Raw genomic sequence first — 18041 nt, 5'->3', positions numbered from 1 at the left:
CCCACACCCACACACCCTCTGTTTACCTTGTCTGTGGTAGGATGAAGATCTGTGCCTATGGCTCCAGGCAACACATTCCTCTAAGGCTGGCCCGTTGTCTTGGTGACAGCCTGACAGGCTGGGTGGGGCAAGTGTTGCTTCAGTCTGCAGGTCATGGTACTGACTAGGGCTGTTGCAGTGACCGTATTACCACCACACCAGCGGTGACAAGTCATGAAGGCAGTCAAATTCCACATGACCATTTAGTAACAGTAATTAGCTTATCCAAGCTATGATGCTGCTGCTGCTGGTCATTAATAGCCTACCACACTTTCTAACTGCCTGGTACTCAGAACTGTATTGTCCCTCTAATCACTTTGACATCAATGCAAATGTTTTCGAAAATCTAATCAAACACTCAATGAGAGCCCATGAGCTCATGTTGCGCAACATTTCTATAGGCTATGCCATTGCGGGAGAAAACAGAGTGATGGCCACTAATAAAAATAAGAGGTTCCCATCAGCTTTCTGTAGGCTAGGCCTGCTATATTTATTTCTCAACTTTCCTAATATTAAGCACATTGCTTCTCTTTACAACAGGAGTATAGCCTACCTGGCTGGCATGAAAATAAACCATGGTAAAAAGCGCCCTCCATTTGCTATTTAAGTGCATAGAATAGTCTGATGGGTGACAATATTAGCCTATCACTTATATTATCATATATTGTGAATGATGCCCAGCATAAGAAACAAAGCCTTTTTTTATTTTTAGAATCATAGTTGCACACCTCATGTAGCCTAGCCCATAGGCCTATATGTTTTGATAAGGTTTGTATCACAACTAAAGTGGCCAAATAACTTCTTAAAATTAAGCACATTAATCTGCTTTACAAGGGGTGTAGAGCCTAACTGGCATATATATGCAGCATGTGAGTTTCAAGTTTGGGGAAGATAATTTTCACCATAAAAATGCACCTTCATAATAAAAGCACTACATGCATAATCACATTTGCGGTCACTTTTGATAGTGGTGCTTTCTGCTAATGAAACATACGTGCTTATAGCCTACTGCCATGTGCGCATTGCTGCACTTATAATGTGATGAAATAGCCTAGTAGTTTATCAACATTTTAAGCTAAACGTTCTGATCTGTTGTGTCAGCCACATTACATAAAACAGTTTTTTTGATGCTAGGGGTTCTATTAATTTGGGGTCTATTGCATCCCACAACTGTCCCAGACTATGTTTGGAATATTTATTTCTCGTACAGACTAGAATAGGTTGACTTTTGTACTATGGGGGATAATAGATTGACATAAATACAATTAAATTAAATAAGTGCTTTTGCTGTTCGTTAGGCCTACTCATCTTGTTGGCTGACGAAAAGTAAATGTGGAAAGTACTTCCAATATCTTCAATATGCAAAAGACAAACCCTATCCCTCAGCCCTCAAATTAAGTGGACACTTCTGATGACGTTTCATGACGTCTGACGAGTATACACTTGCAGGGCGAGGGAGGAAGGAATGATTTTTAAATGGACCACCCTTGCCCGGAAATTCATCACTCGTTCATCCCGCGATAATTGTGTTGTCAGCCACTGGTAGCTGGTGTTCAGCCACTGGAGGGTGCTTTATATGCACTACAGTCAATTATGATTGCATGTCTACTAACATGAAATATATCATTATTAATATATCCCTGCTGTATGATAGCTAGCAAATTAATCAGCTAAATAACGTTAGCCTGCCTAGCTGGAACTTCTGAAGAAGGAAAATGTTTTATTTCTACAATTTCCAAAAGCTAACCAAACAAAAACATAATTACTTTTACGAGACGTGTTTGTTCCGTCACGTGCATTAGTAGCACAATTTCTAACTTATTCACATTCGTTTTTACTTGGGATTCCCCCAAGGGCATAAGGCGAGGGTAAGTGGACGAGGGTGTGTCTTTTATGAGTTTGAACCATAGCCTTTGTCTGTCTTCACTTGTATATAGCCTGTGAGAAAGACCCGATCAGATGGAGAGCCGAGTGAGTGAGAAACGTTTAAGATTGCGCAGCACTCCGGGGTGCAAAAGACATGGATTTTGTTAGGGTGCATAATGGCCACAAAGGGGATACCGCAGTGAAATTCTAGGCATTATCAAGTGCTTGCCAAATTGTGAATGAGAGACTTTTGGAGTACAGCCTGCGTAAAAAACTAAGCAGAGCTCATGCCTTTTCAAGTGACTTTTTTCAAATCATCATTAGTCTCATCATGCAGCCTTACAATGTATTAAAAATCTAAACATAGAGTCCAACGTTTGTAGAACAACCAAAGTTACATTAATAACTGAATTAATAAATTAAGCATAAAGGAGTATGTATTTCTTAGTTAACCGCTCAACACAGAATAGCCGCATGTGTGCGTGCACTCCCTGAAATCGTGTGTAGAAAATATCCTTTCTATCTTATTCAGCTTTGTTCAATTGTATTCTTCATACTATAATATAAAATAATGCCACGGAATTATAAGTAAATCTTCTCTGCTAAATGAACTAGTGTAGCCCACAGCCATTTGGCATAGCCACATCAGGACCTAACATAAGGACAACTCAAAGTATGCTATTCTTTTCTTCTGAAATAGATTACATTTTCTTCATATCATGCTTCTTTAGACCTGTCTAAAATAAATAATGGATTTATTGTGAAGGTGTAGGCTATATTACATGGATTTATTAGACTTTTTAAAATGGGATTTATTAGACTTTTTAAAATGGCTTGTAGGCTATGTGTGGAAGCCAGGAGATGCTAAATGTGTTTATGTTAATTAACTATCAATTACCATGAGACCAACAGTTATTTGCTTGACAATCACCAGCTGATGAAATTTCGTGACCGCCACAGCCCTAGTTCTGACAGACAGACACACACATACACTCACACACAGACTGTTTTTGCTCTTTCTTATATCATACACATGTACTACAAGTATAAGCAAGTGCATTTAAAGATGTTAATAGTAAGCTGTCTATTTACTTGTCTGTTGCCTCCTCTAACCCTTGTGTGATTGGCTGGCTATGATTGATTGACAGGTCAGCCTGCAGCCCAGCTATTGGAGCAGTCTCTGGCTGCAGACTCCACCTCGGTCACCCTGGAGAGGCTACTGCCAGACACAGAGTACGTCCTCACCCTATACCCCCTGTTCCCCCGAAACTCTGTCTCCCCCGCCACCCTCACCTCACGCACATGTAAGTACACCTCACCCACTCTCTCCCATTACCCTCAGTCAGTACTGTATGATGCATCATTATATCATCTTCAGTTTTAAGTGCACTTAACATTATTGGTGTGAATCATTGCTTTTCAATGGAAAGAAGCACAGAAGTTCTACAGTTGGCATACAACAAAAGAGATGTGTGCTGCAAAGCTCCTGTGCTTGAACTTTCCATACTCCTGAGCCTGCCCTTACAGCAAGCACAGTGCCTTGTGACAGTAATGTGAAAGCTACATTAAAGTAACTATCTAGTGTTTCCAGATGTCTATGAAATATGAGCTATAATTAATTACAATAAAATGATGAGAGTTTTCATTCCAAAAAAAGTAGATTAAGTACCGTAAAACTTAAATAAAACGCAGTCTCGAATAGCCGCGCAACTACACACATTTCAGCAAATAAAATTTCAAATTAACACTGGGTCTAAATTAATTGGTAATGAGGTTACCAGGAATTACCATTAATTGTTTACGAGGTTTAATGTTTGATTTGTTAAATAATTTTACATTTACATTTTAGTAATTTAGCAGATTCTCTTATCCAGAACACCTTACAGTTGGTGCATTCATCTTAAGATAGCTAGGTGGGACAACCACATATCACAGTCATAGTAAGTACATTTTTCCTCAATAACGTAGCTATCAGTAGAGTCAAGTGCAAGTGGTGGTCATTTTTAGGATAGCTTCAGGGGAAGCTGGTTCAACCATTGGGGTCTAGGACAGAGAAGAGCTTGACTAGGCTGAGCGGAAGCTGCCCTCGTGTAGGGGTGGGAGGGCCAAGAGACCTGAGTTGGCAGAACGGAGTGCTCGGGTTGGGGTGTAGGGTTTGAGCATAGCCTGAAGGTAGGGAGGGGCAGTTCTCTTGCTGTTCCGTAGGTAAGCACCATGGTCTTGTAGTGGATGCGAGTTTCAACTGGAAACCAGTGGAGTGTGCGGACAAGGGGGGTGACATGAGAGAACTTGAGAAGGTATGTTACATTAAATAATTCAGAAATGACTCAAAACTTTAAGAGGAAATCATGTGGAACTGTTTTTGTACGGATGAGGGAGATTTCATGCTGTGTGCTTAGGTTTGTTGTCCTGTTAGAAGGTGAACCTTCGCACCAGTCTGATGACCTGAGCGCTCTGGAGCAGGTTTTCATCTAGGATCTCTCTGTACTTTGCTCCATTCATCTTTCCCTCGATCCTGACTAGTCTCCCAGTCCCTGCCGCTGAAAAACATCCCCCCACAGCATGATGCTGCCACCACCATGCTTCATCGTAGGTATGGTGCCAGATTTCCTTCAGACGTGATGCTTGGCATTTTGGCCGAAGAGTTCAATCTTGGCTTCATCAGACCAGAGAATCTTGTTTCTCATGGTCTGAGAGTCATTAGGTGCCTTTTGGCAAACTCCAAGCGGGCTGTTATCTGCCTTTTACTGAGGAGTGGCTTCCGTCTGGCCACTCTACCATAAAGGCCTGATTGGTGGAGTGCTGCAGAGATGGTTGTCCTTCTGGAAGGTTCTCCCATCTCCACTGAAGAACTTTAGAGCTCTGTCTGTGACCTTCGGGTTCTTGGTCACCTCCCTGACCAAGGCCATTTTCCTCTGATTACTCAGTTTGGTCGGGTGGCCAGTCTTGTAGGTTCCAAACTTCTTCCATTTAAAAATGATGGAGGCCACTGTGTTCTTGGGGACCTTCAATGCTGCAAAAATGTTTTGGTACCCTTCCCCAGATATGTGCCTCGACACAATCCTGTCTCGAACCTCTACGGACAATTCCTTCAATTCCTTCGATGGCTTAGTTTTTGCTTTGACATGCACTGTCAACTGTAGGACCTTATGTAGATAGGTTTGTGCCTTTTCAAATTATGTCCAATTAATTGAATTTAGCACAGGCGGACTCCAATCAAGTTGTAGAAACATCTTAATGATGATCAATGGAAACAGGATGCACCTGAGCTCAATTTCGAGTCTCATAGCAAAGGGTCTGAATAATTATGTAAATAAGGTATTTCTGTTTTAAATATTTTATAAATCTGCTACAATTTCAAAAATCTGTTTTCGCTTTGTCTTTATGGGGTATTGTGTGTAGATTGCTGAGGATTCTTTTTTGTTATTGATCAATTGAACCTTTATTTAATTAGGCAAGTCAGTTCACTGAAAATATTCAACCCTAAACTATACAGATTGGCCTCATGCATTTGTGACTTTATGTGAACGATAGGTGGAAAGGTAACAGTAATCAGAAAGGTTTTCATCGCCTGATAGGGAGCTTCCCACTGGGCACAGATGTCAATTAAACATCTATTCCACCATTTCAGACGTGGAACAACGCTGATTCGACAAGTGTGTGCCCAGTGGGTTTGCACGTTTATCTCAGACAACTTTTAAATGGTTAGAAGATCATACTGCCGCCTGGTGGTGACTGTTGCCTGCATTAATCATTAAAAGTATGAAGCTTTTCTCTGTTGTTCATATTTTCCCTGTTTCAGGATGCATACTGTGTCTGTGTGTGTGTGTCCATGTTTCAAGTTTTTATTGTCACGTGCACAAGTACAGTGAAATGCCTTTCTTGCTTCCTCTTTCCCAACAATGCAGTATAATCAATATCAGTAGAATTAAACAATTATAATAGAGTCAAGTAGAACAAAAACACGAGAAATAGAAATGAGAAGGACACGAGAAAGTAAGTAAGCTAGTATATACAGTTCCAGAGTCGGTGCCAATACCATATTTACAATGTGCAGGGATACTGGAGTGGTGGGGGTAGATACAGTATGTATAGGGGTAAGGTGACTAGGCATCAGGATATCTGATAAACAAAGTAGCAGCTCCATATATGATGATTGTATGTGAGTGTGTAGAGTCAGTATGAATGTGGGTGTGTAGAGTCAGTGCAAAAGTACAAATAAAAAGTGCATATGCAGATAGTCCCTGCGGCCATTTTGTTAGCTATTTAGATGTCTTATGGCTTGGGGATAGAAGCTGTTCAGGAGCCTGTTGGTGTTAGACTCCGGTACCGCTTGTTATGCGGAAGCAGAGAACAGTTTATGGCTTCGATGGCTGGAGCCTTTAACAATTTTACGGGCCATCCTTTCACACCGCCTGATATAGAGGTCCTGGATGGCAGGGAGCTCAACCCCAGTGATGTACTGGGCTGTCCGCACCACCCTCTGTAGCGCCATGTGGCCGAGGGCGGTGCATAAACCATACCAAGCAGGGATGCAGCCAGTCAAAATGCTCACAATTGTGCTGCTGTATAACTTTTTGAGGATTTGAGGGCCCATACCAAGTCTTTTCAAAGTCCTGAGGGGGAAGAAGCCCTGTCGCGCCTTCTTCACGTCTGTTTGCGTGTGTGGACCATTTTAAGTCCTTAGTGGTTTGGACAACGAGGAACTTGAAGCTCTCGATCCGCTCCCACTGTAGCCCTGACGATGTGGATGGGGGGCGTCCTCGCCCCCTCATTTCCTGTAGTCCACGATCAGCTCCTTGGTCTTACTGACATTGACGAAGAGGTTGTTGTCCTGGCAACACATTGCCAGGTCACTGACTTCCTCCCTGTAGGCTGTCTCATCGTCGCCGGTGATCAGGCCTACCACCGTTGTGTTGTCGGCAAACTTGATGATGGTGTTGGAGTCGTGCGTGGCCACTTAGTCATGGGTGAACAAGAAGTACATGAGGGGACTAAGCACACAACACAAGGACAGTTGTTGTGCACACATTATGTTACTGACTGCTTACTATATAAAGGTGTGTGTGTGTGTTGCAGTGCGTCTGGAGGCGGCCCAGCAGCTGTCAGTAGAGACCGTGTCAGAGCGTAGCGTCCGGGTGCTGTGGAGGGGAGTGGGTGGAGCCAGGGCCTACAGACTGGTCTGGGGACCATTCACAGGTAAGGAGCGGAGAGATGCACCAATCAGTATTGATTTATGTATTTACACAAAAGGGTTGTTCTGCAGAATGGAATTCATGAGAGAATCAGCAAGGCTGTTAATACTTTATATAGTGAGCAGTCGGTGACACAATGTGTACACAACAACTGTTGTTGTCCATTTCACCCTTCCATTTTTCCTCTGTCTACTCTCTGCTCTCCTCTTTCCTGCCCCTCTCTTCTCTCCCTCACCCCTATCTCCTCCCCCCCTATACCTGTGTCTCTCCCAGGTCGTGATGTGAAGTCTGTCGAGGTGGCTGGCGACACTGAGACTCACACCCTGTTGAACCTGCAGCCAGACACCGAGTACATTGTCACTGTCATCGCCCTCTACGAAGCCAACACAGAGGGACCTGCTGCTACCGCCAGGTTCAAGATAGGTACAGAGCTACACACAAATGCATGTATGCACTGCAGACATACATTTCCCTCTCCTTCTGTCCCTCTGTCTATTTTCCTCTGTCTCTGTCCCAGTAACTTCTACTTGTGGTTAATTTTAGCCAGTGAAAGAATGCCTTTATAAAATACTTTCTGCTGCATTCAACAGACCTTAGTGTAAAGGACTATAAGGGGTGGAGAGGCAGAAAAATAAGGAGAAATAGAAGAATAGAGCCTTAGAGAGAGAGCCATAGATATAGAACACTGTATATATGGTGTATGTCTATGGAGAGAACAACAACCGTTTAGTTTTATGAATTTCTTTATTCTTCGTATTATTGTTTTTCTATTATTTATATTTTTTCTCTCTGCATTGTTGGGAAGGGCCCTTAAGTAAGCATTTCACTGTTAGTCTACACCTGTTGTTTACGAAGCATGTGACAAATAAAATGTGATTTGATTTGATTCCTATCTTCGTGGGGACCTAAAATGTATATCCATTCAAAATCCTATTTTCCCTAACTCTAAAACTAAACCTAATCCTTACCCTAACCTTAACCCTAACCTTCACCCCTAACCATAATCCTAAACCTAAACCTTAACGCCTAACCTTAACCCCAAACCAAACCTCTAAACTTAAAATAGCCTTTGTCTTCATGGGGACGTGGGAAATGTCCCCACGAGGGGGAATTTTCCTTGTTGTACTATCCTTGTGGGGACATTTGGGGATTTCAGGTCCCCCTCGAGGATGGAAGAATACGCACGTGCGCACACACACACACACACACAAATATAATCACCCCCTGTGTATGACTCATTTTAGAGGGATGTCTTTAATTAAAGGTGCACTATGCAGAAATTGCTCTGCCATTTCCTGCCAACTCTGCCAACTTCATTTTATGTGACAAAACAAGCAAGTATAATGTAGACACTCATTGTACATTCTAAACCGCTGTAAAATATATTTTACATAATAAAAATATAGTATTTTCAGCTGTTTGAAGCTGGAGTGCAAACCGAAAGTAGAAGACTGTCACGCCCTGACCTTAGAGCCTTTTTATTTCTCTTTTTGGTTAGGTCGGTGTGATTTGGGTGGGCAATCTGTGTTCAATTTCTTTTAGGCCGGGTATGGTTCCCAATCAGAGGCAGCTGTCTATCGTTGTCTCTGATTGGGGATCATACTTAGGCAGCCTGTTTTCCACCTTAGTTTGTGGGATCTTGTTTTTGCAAAGTTGCTGTCTAGCCCTGCAGAACGTTAAAAGTTCGGTTTTGTATTTTGTTGTTTTGTCGGGGTTCAGTATTAAAAATCATGAACACTTTCCACGCTGCGCTTTGGTCTCATTCATCTAAAGATGGACGTAACAGAAGATCCCACCACCAAAGGACCAAGCAGCGTGGCCAGGAGGAGCAGGGATCCTGGGCCCGGGAGAAAAGGGAGTGGAGGACATCATGGACATGGGAGGAGATTATGGCAGGGGACAAGACCCTGCATGGAATCAGGCGGAGGCAGCGAAGGAGGATCAACGACGACTCCAGGATTCGCAACCACGACGGAGGCCCGAGAGACAGTCCCAACATTTTTGGGGGGTTGGGGGCACACGGAGTGGTCGGCGGAGCCGAGGGATGAACCAGAACCAGTCAGGGAGTCGAGTGAGGTACTCGACGAAAGATTCCGGAGAGAGGTGTTGGCGTTGAGAGCGCTACTGAGCGGGCGTGCTGAGGAGCGTGACACCAGTCCGGTGTCATATGCACCAGTTTCACGCAAACCATGTTTCCAGTGCACCTTCACAGCCCAGTGCGTACTGTGCCAGCGCCCCGCACTTGCCGGGCTGAAGTGAGCATCCAGCCAGGACGGGTTGTGCCAGCTCTACGCTCCAGACCTCCAGTGCACCTCCACAGTCCAGTACGTCCTATGCCTCCTCCCCGCACTCGCCCTGAAGTGCGTGTCATCAGCCCGGTGTCACATGTACCGGTCCCACGCATCAGGCCTCCAGTGCGCCTTCACAGTCCAGAGCTTCCGGCGACAGTTCCCAGTCCAGAGCTTCCGGCGACAGTTCCCAGTCCAGAGCTTCCGGCGACAGTTCCCAGTCCAGAGCTTCCGGCGACAGTTCCCAGGTCCGGAACCTCCTGAGACGGTCCGGAGCTTCCAGCGGCGACGTTCCGGCGCTTCCAGCGGCGACGTTCCGGAGCTTCCAGCGGCGACAGTCCGCGGACCGGAGCTTCCAGCGGCGACGGTCCGCGGTCCGGAGCCTCCGGCAACGATCCACGGTCCGGTTCCATGGAAGCGGAGGGATCAGCGAGCGGAGCGGGGTCTACGTCCCGAACCGGAGCCGCCACCGAGGCTAGATGCCCACCCGGACCTTCCCCCATGGAGTCAGGTTTTGCGGCCGGAGTCCGTACCTTTGGGGGGGTGTACTGTCACGCCCTGACATTAGAGAGCCTTTTTATTTCTCTTTTTGGTTAGGTCGGGGTGTGATTTGGGTGGGCAATCTGTGTTCTATTTCTTTGTTGGCCGGGTATGGTTCCCAATCAGAGGCAGCAGTCTATCGTTGTCTTTGATTGGGGATCATACTTAGGCAAACTGTTTTCCACCTTAGTTTGTGGGATCTTGTTTTTGCATAGTTGCTTCTAGCCCTGCAGAACGTTACGTTCGGTTTTGTTTGTGTAGCTAGCTAGCTTGTTTGGTTGACCCAAGTGCTGAGTTGGATGCGTTGGGTCACTTAGTTGGGTTGTTTTCTTAAAAAAGAGCAATGTTTGGTTGTTGATGCTGGATTATTGGTGCTGGGTTATTGAGATGTGACGCAGCGGTCAGATCAGAAAACTGGAGGCGTAGTTTTAGTAGTGACGTGACACGCAGGAAATGTATTTTTAGCCACCTGTGAGACTAAATGTCATATTAAAAAAGACCCAGCTGTTGGGTCAATCCAGCATGAAAGTAAAAAATATCCAACTGATGATTAAATTAACCCATGTTTGGGTAATCCCAACAACCCACCATGTTAGGGTATTCAAGCAACCCAACTGACTGGGTCAAAATAACCCAGCGTGTTTTCTGTGCAATATTTACCCAGCGCTGGGTTACCAAAGAACCCAAATTGGGTTGTTTTTAACCCAGCATTTTTTGAGAGTGTAAGATTTGATAAAAACAACTATACTGGCAGTCCAATGAAAATACATCATGAATTGAAATCCCCTAAAATAGCTGAATATCACCTGAAGGATTTTTAAGAGGTTCTGACATAGTATGATGTATCAGTGGTTGTGTTGTGTCTGTGGGTTCCCCCCATGCAGAGCGTCTGGAGCAGCAGGTGCTGAAGGCAGCCACCACCGGGCCCTCTTCCATCCGCCTCACCTGGAACCTAATCCAGTCTGCCAGGGGATACCGCCTGGAGTGGAGGCAGGGTGAAGGTCGGACACAAACACTCATCCTCACATACAGTACCAGTCAAAAGTTTGGACACACCTACTCGTTCCAGGGTTTTTCTTTATTTTTACTATTTTTCTACATTGTAGAATAATAGTGAAGCCTTCAAAACTATGAAATAACACATATGGAATCATGTGGAAAACAAAAAAGTGTTAAACAAATCAAAATATATTTGAAATTCTTATGGTAGCCACCCTTTGCATGATGACAGCTTTGCACATTCTTGGCATTCTCTCAACCAGCTTCATGAGGTAGTCATCTGGCATGCATTTCAAGTAACAGGTGTGCCTTGTTAAAAGTTAATTTGTAGAATTTCTTTCCTTCTTAATGAGTTTGAGCCAATCAGTTGTGTTGTGAACTTTAAAAGTTTCTTTAAGTGCAGTCGCAAAAACCATCAAGCGCTATGATGAAACTGGCTCTCATGAGGACCGCCACAGGAAAGGAAGACCCAGAGTTACCTCTGCTGCAGAGGATAAGTTCATTAGAGCGAACTGCACCTCAGATTGCAGCCCAAATAAATTCTTCAGAGTTCAAGTAACAGACACATCTCAACATCAACTGTTCAGAGGAGACTACGTGAATCAGGCCTTCATGGTCGAATTGCTGCAAAGAAACCACTACTAAAGCACACCAAAAAGAACAGACTTGCTTGGGTCAAGAAACATGAGCAATGGACATTATACCGGTGGAAATTTGTCCTTTGGTCTGATGAGTTAAAATTTGAAATTTTTGGTTCCAAACGCTGTGTCTTTGTGAGACGCAGAGTAGGTGAAAGGATGATCTCCGCATGTGTAGTTTCCACCGTGAATCATGGAGGAGGAGGTGTGATGGTGTGGGGGGGCTTTGCTGGTGACACTGTCAGTGATTTATTTAGAATTCAAGGCACACTTAACCAGCATGGCTACCACAGCATTCCGCAGTGAAACGCCATCCCATCTGGTTTGCATTTAGTGGGACTATCATTTGTTTTTCAACAGGACAATGACCCAACACACCTCCAGGCTGTGTGAGGGCTATTTGACCAAGAAGGAGAGTGATGGGGTTCTGCATCAGATGACCTGGCCTCCACAGTCAACCGACCTCAACCCAATTGAGATGGTTTGGGATGAGTTGGACCGCAGAGTGAAGGAAAAGCAGCCAACAAGTGTTCAGCATATGTAGGAACTCCTTCAAGACTGTTGGAAAAGCATTCCAGGTGAAGCTGGTTGAGAGAATGCCAAGAGTGTGCAAAGCTGTCATCAAGGCAAAGGGTGGCTACTTTGAAGAATCTCAAATATAAAATATATTTTGATTTGTTTACCACTTTTTTGGTTACTACATGATTCCGTATGTATTATTTAATAGTTTTGATGTCTTCACTATTATTCTACAATGTAGAAAATAGTTAAAAAAATAGAAAAACTCTTGAATGAGTTGGTGTCCAAACTTTTGACTGGTACTGTACATGCGTATGCACACACACACTTGTGCGCCACACAAGTGTGTGCACACACACACACATACAAAATATGAATGTACTTTCAAACCCCTCAGCATGAATTACCTACAGTACACCGATCCACTCACACAAACATTGATGTACCCTCACTGACTGACTGTTAACAGCTAACTGACTTACTGTACTCCTCAGGTGGCAGAGTGCAAAGTCAGTCGTTATCCAGGAGCACCACTAGTTTTGATCTGACAGGGCTGCAGCCCAGCACTGAGTATGTCATCACCCTGTTCACCCTGTATGATGGACGAGAGGAGGCCACCCCCGTCTCCACCTCTCCAACAGGTCAGGGATAGTGGCAGGCGCACCCCTCCCCCCCAATAAATTATTTGTATCTTTTACCAGTTTCACTACTATATTACTGACCCCACCCCCACCCTTGTCCCTCGTCCCTGTATAGTGGAACAGCAGGTGGGGAAGGTGTCCAACCTGCGAGTGGTAGAGTCCCTGGGCAGCACTGTGCGACTGGGATGGACAGGGGTTGCCGGGGCGACACAGTACCGTATCCTCATGGTCAATACTGAAGGTAAGGGCATGTCTCAAATGACACCCTATTCCCTCCTTATATTGTGCACTATTTTAGATCAGAGGCCACATAGGTGTTAACACTGTGTATTTATAGCGCAAACAGAGGAAACACGCAGTGTCCCTGGAAGCCAGACGACCCTTGACCTTAGGGATCTGACGGAGGGCGTGTCTTATGGGGTCAGCGTGACAGCTGTGGTGGGAGACAACGAGGGGGACCCGGTCACTGTTTACATCAAAGCAGGTGACACACACATTGTATGCTACTGCTTGCTCCAGCTTGTCTTGAGAGAGGATGTGAACAGATTGAATGGGTGCAGATCTTGGCTCAGGGCTGCAGTGTGTTTGCCAGTTTGGTAAACAATGGTCTGCTGTGTGATGAATGGCAGCCAGCTGAATATCCATGTCAATGGGTGGTGAATAGAGATACTGAGGAGAGGTGAGCTGAAGCAAGCCCAGGCAGAGATGACAGAAGGGGGCCTGTGGGCTAGTGTGGAGGTACAGGACAGGGTACCTGGGCTGTGTTTAGTTGGCATGAAACGGCAAAATGTTTTAAAATGGGAAATAAAAGTTTGATATTGAACATTGGAAATGTTTGGTTGTCCACTGAACTACAGTGTTCTTATTGATGTATGATTGCAGAACAAGCATTGGAGAAAGTGACCAACCTACGTGTGACAAACATCAATGGTCGGCGACTCCGAATCGCCTGGGCAGGTGTTTTGGGGGCGACAGGGTACAGGGTCACTTGGAGACAAGGCAACAGTAAGTGTCAGATTAATTCTAATTGGAATGATTTTGTGCTAAACTAGTCCTCCGAAATACAATTATTTTACATGTTATGATAAACATAATTAAAGCAGCAGTCCCTATTTATGGATGTATGTGTTACTGTCTTTCTCACCCTCTCTTTAGATGCTGAGCAGTCCCAGTGTTTGTGTCTATAACAGTGTGTTTCACTCCTAGATGCTGAGCAGTCCCGTGATCTGGGACCAGAGGCGTCAACCTACACGTTGGAGGGGTTGCAGCCAGACGAGGCTGTGGTCCTGGGTGTGGCGGCTGTGATTGGTCAACGCATCGGGGAAGAGGTCACCCTCTCGGCCAGGACCAATGGGAACACCGGCTCAAGCTCAAGCACGGTTAGCGGCCTGCGAATCGTTGATGTCACCTCTCAGAGGATACGCATCACATGGTCACCTGTCTCCAGGGCAACTGGCTACAAAATTACCTGGCGCAGTGGAGATGGTAGGCATGGTTACAATAAATTATATGGATGTCATTTGATGTATAAATTACAATCTTATGGATCCTTACCTTAGGTCTCAAAGCACATTAAGGCTCAAATAATACATTTTATAGGGATTGTCTTGTGGTTTCTGTAGTAGCAATCCCCAGTAGTATTCTCCTCTCTGCCTGACCCTATCTCTCTACAGGAGTGGAGTCCACCCGCACAGTGGCCGCTGATGTCACTTCCTTCACCATTGACAGCCTTCAGGAAGATTCCTCCTACCGGGTGTCAGTCTCCTCACTGATTGGCTCTCGAGAAGGACGCCCCGCCTCCCTGAACACCAGAACAGGTACTCAATCGCTCAATTTCCAAATTGACCACTAACCTCTATCCATTCTCATCTTGATAGCCCCTAAAACATTTTAATGACTTGGTTAGCTGTCAACAATATGGTAACAGGTTTACCTTGCCCTCATTTAGTTAATTTAAGGATTGATTGAATTAAATGAGTGCCTCACTATCATATAAACAGTGCTTGTAAATTGGTGACTGAACTCTTCCACCTCTCTGTCCTCAGCATCAGACCAGGGTGTTGTGGGAACAGTGACCTCACTCCAAGTCCAGGAGTCCCGCGGTGAGGTCGTCAGGGTAACATGGGTGGGCGTGCAGGGAGCAACAGCCTATCGTGTGTCTTGGAAGCGAATTGATGGTGAGTGATTTGAGCAGTTTTTCTGCTTTGAAAAGTTTTGAAATCTGAATTATATTCCCTGATAGTTCATGATTCAGTAGCATAGTATCCATAGCTTATTTTTAACATATGAACCTCTATTTACACCTTTCACACTGAAAGGTCCAATGCAGATGTTTTTATCTCAATATCAAATCATTTCTGGCTAACAATTAAGTACCCTATTGTAATTGTTTTCAATTAAAATTGTTAAAAAATTAACAAAAATAGCTTCTTAGCAATGGCCAAATTCTCAAGCAAGAATTTTGATAGGACTGCCAGGGGAGGGGAAGTCTGTGGGGGAGGGGAAGTCTCCCCAGGCAGTCCTGTGGGGAGGGGAAAACTGAAAATTTGCTGTTATTGGCAGAGAGGTTTGGAACTCTTTCTTATTGGTCAGTTATAGGGATGGGCAACTTTGATGGGGATGGGGGCCATAGGCCTACGAAATTGGTCCACGGGCCTACAAAAGGGGGCCCGCCTGCGGCCCTCCAGTTGCTCATCTCTGGTCTATTTAAGCAATAAGGCACGAGAGGGTGTGGTATGGCCAATATACCACGGCTAAGGGCTGTTCTTATGCACGATGCAAAGCGGAGTTCCTGGATACAGCCCTTAGCCGTGGTATATTCGCAATATACCACAAACCCCCAAGGGCTTTAACATAATATTAATGAAACATGGCAGCCATGTTGTGCCAGACCACTCACCACTGCCCCTTCTGTCTTGGTGTAGGTGGGGAGGAGAGGAGCCAGCTGGTGGGTGGTGACCTGACAGCGGTGGATCTGGAGCAGCTGGACCCAGGGGCTCAGTACGAGGTGCAGGTCATGGCCCTGGTCCAGAACAGACAGGGAACCCCGGTCTCTGTCAGAGTCACCACACGTGAGTCACCACTACATCACAGCCTTAAAGAATAGAGACTGTGCGGTAACATGTTCCTCTGTTTGATTAGAATGGATATGAAAACATTGGAAGGTGTAACTTTCCTGTAGTACTATGTCAATTTGTTGAATTTGAATTTCAGTGTACTTTAAATGGATTTGAACCCAACCCTGCTATCTAGCATTGTCCCATAGTACTATAACTTTCCTGTAGGATTATACTGTATGTGGTGTTTTGATGGGTACTGCTTTGTACTCTATATCCTCTTCCAGTAGTCTCATTGTGTGTGTGTGTAGCAGGGGAACCTGCTGCTGTAGACCGGGTGGAAGGGGTCAGGGTGCTGGAGGCTACCCCAGGGGTGCTGCGTCTGGTCTGGAGAGGGATGGCCGGGGTTACAGGGTACCGCATCTACTGGAGATCAGCCCTGGGTAAACACACAGATACACACACAGATAACACAGATACACACAAAGAAACATACACAGATACACATACACAGATGCACACAAAGAAACATACACAGATGCACACAAAGATAAATATACAGGTACACACACAGATAAATACACAGATATGTACATAAACACACACAGATATATATGCATACATAAAATGCGCATCCAAATGTATTTTTGTGAATTTTTTGTTGTTGCATGTAATATTTTTTTACTGTTTCATTATATTCTCTATTGGTTCCACGTAGGTGAGGCTGAATCGAGCCGTCTGATAGGTAGAGATGCAACCTCGTTTGACTTGGATGGTCTGCGGCCTGGGGTGAGCTACACTGTGAGGCTAGCTGCCGTCTTCAGGGACAGAGAGAGTCAAGCTGTCTCTATCACTGCCTCCACAGGTACACTTCTCTGTCAACACCATCTCCTCTCCTTTCATTCACTATAGTTAGGGACAGGAGTTTCCTGACCATGTGACCTGACCAAGAAAAACTTATGGCCATAGTAATAGGCTATAACTAGTCACTCACTCTAGTCACAGTATCTCCCTCCATTACTGATCCCTTGCTTCTCTCCTCCTCCCCTCAGCTCCCTTACAGCCTATAAGGGGTCTGCGTGCTATGGAGGTTACCCAGAATTCTGTGTTGTTGGACTGGGTTCCATTGACTGGTGCCACAGGATACGTCCTGCGCTGGAGAGAGGAGAGGGGTGAGACAGACTGGATAATGTGGTTCAATTTAGTATTTTATTGACTATGTTACACATTGAAAGGTTGATCTCTAATCTTTGTCTGTGTGTGTGCGTGCGGGTTGTGTGTGTGCTTGCTTGCATCCGTGTGTGTGTGTTCTCTAAACAGACACTGGTCCGGGTCAGTCCATCCCTCTGCCTGGGACATCCAGCTCCTACAGGGTGACAGGGCTGCGTCTGGGCCTGAGGTACCGCTTCACCCTGCAGCCTAGCTTCCAGAGGGAGGTTGGCCCTGAGACCTCACTGGATGAACGTACTGGTAAGACTGACAATTCTCATACCGGCCCCTGAATCCCTGAAACTACTAGTTTCTAAAAATGTCTGCACTGTGACATTTCTTCCCCAAATGTTTCTTTGCCAGTCTAAGAGGAACCAGCCCAAATCAATATTCCTCTCTCTCTCTCTCTGTCCTCAGTGTGTGTAGGTGGTCGTCTGGACGTGGTGTTCCTGGTTCCAGCTTCCAGGGATCGGACCAGCATGGTTGAGCCCCTACTCTCTCTCTTGACCAGCGCTGCCGGCTCCCTCACCACCATCGGAGCCCGGGACTCACAGGTACTGGAGTGGTCTAGGATCAGTTTTGCCTTTTAGATCATAATGAATAAGACGGTTAGGGACCTGATCCTAGATGATCCTGAGACGCTTTGTGAAGACATCTGTATATTGGCTTCTGGTGTACTTTTGTGATGTGATTCTGTGGTAGGGTGTTATATTCTGTGGTTCCTGCCCCCTCCAGATGGGGATTGTAGTGTACAGCGCCCGGCCCAAGGTCTGGTTCCTGCTCAGTCGCCATAGCAACAGTGAGACGCTGCTTCAAGAGATCCTGTCCACGCCTTTTGAAGACGGGCCAGGAAATGCTATAGGTGTGTGTGTGTTTTTTTTTATACGTACCTGTGTGTGTGTGTGTCAGAGTTTTGCATTAGGAAAATTTGGAAAGATTTAAATTTATCGGACATTTGATACATTTACCGGTCATCCATATGCATTGGGTGCATAACCCATTAGGCGTCCACCCATATTGGCTAAATGAGCCTTAAAAACAACCTATAGGC

General features: G+C 45.2%; 1 protein-coding gene across 2 annotated transcripts in view; it reads left to right on the top strand.

Moving 5' to 3' along the window:
- LOC139535829 (collagen alpha-1(VII) chain-like) overlaps positions 1-18041 on the top strand; it is a 130989-nt gene that overhangs the window by 39369 nt on the left and 73579 nt on the right. For both annotated transcript variants that reach the window (XM_071335662.1, XM_071335661.1), the window contains exons 10-27: positions 3054-3209; positions 6985-7104; positions 7374-7523; positions 10813-10929; positions 12579-12725; positions 12841-12966; positions 13063-13209; positions 13608-13730; positions 13932-14210; positions 14399-14542; positions 14771-14902; positions 15650-15796; positions 16093-16224; positions 16500-16646; positions 16834-16953; positions 17102-17251; positions 17408-17544; positions 17726-17852. In XM_071335662.1, coding sequence (XP_071191763.1) covers positions 3054-3209; positions 6985-7104; positions 7374-7523; positions 10813-10929; positions 12579-12725; positions 12841-12966; positions 13063-13209; positions 13608-13730; positions 13932-14210; positions 14399-14542; positions 14771-14902; positions 15650-15796; positions 16093-16224; positions 16500-16646; positions 16834-16953; positions 17102-17251; positions 17408-17544; positions 17726-17852 — 2601 coding nt within the window. The remainder of the gene's footprint in view (positions 1-3053; positions 3210-6984; positions 7105-7373; positions 7524-10812; positions 10930-12578; positions 12726-12840; positions 12967-13062; positions 13210-13607; positions 13731-13931; positions 14211-14398; positions 14543-14770; positions 14903-15649; positions 15797-16092; positions 16225-16499; positions 16647-16833; positions 16954-17101; positions 17252-17407; positions 17545-17725; positions 17853-18041) is intronic.

Source organism: Salvelinus alpinus, chromosome 12, assembly GCF_045679555.1.
Source record: "Salvelinus alpinus chromosome 12, SLU_Salpinus.1, whole genome shotgun sequence".
Classification (NCBI taxonomy): Eukaryota; Metazoa; Chordata; class Actinopteri; order Salmoniformes; family Salmonidae; genus Salvelinus; species Salvelinus alpinus.
Note: the sequence above shows the minus strand (reverse complement) of the source record. Positions and strands in the feature narration are given on the sequence as shown.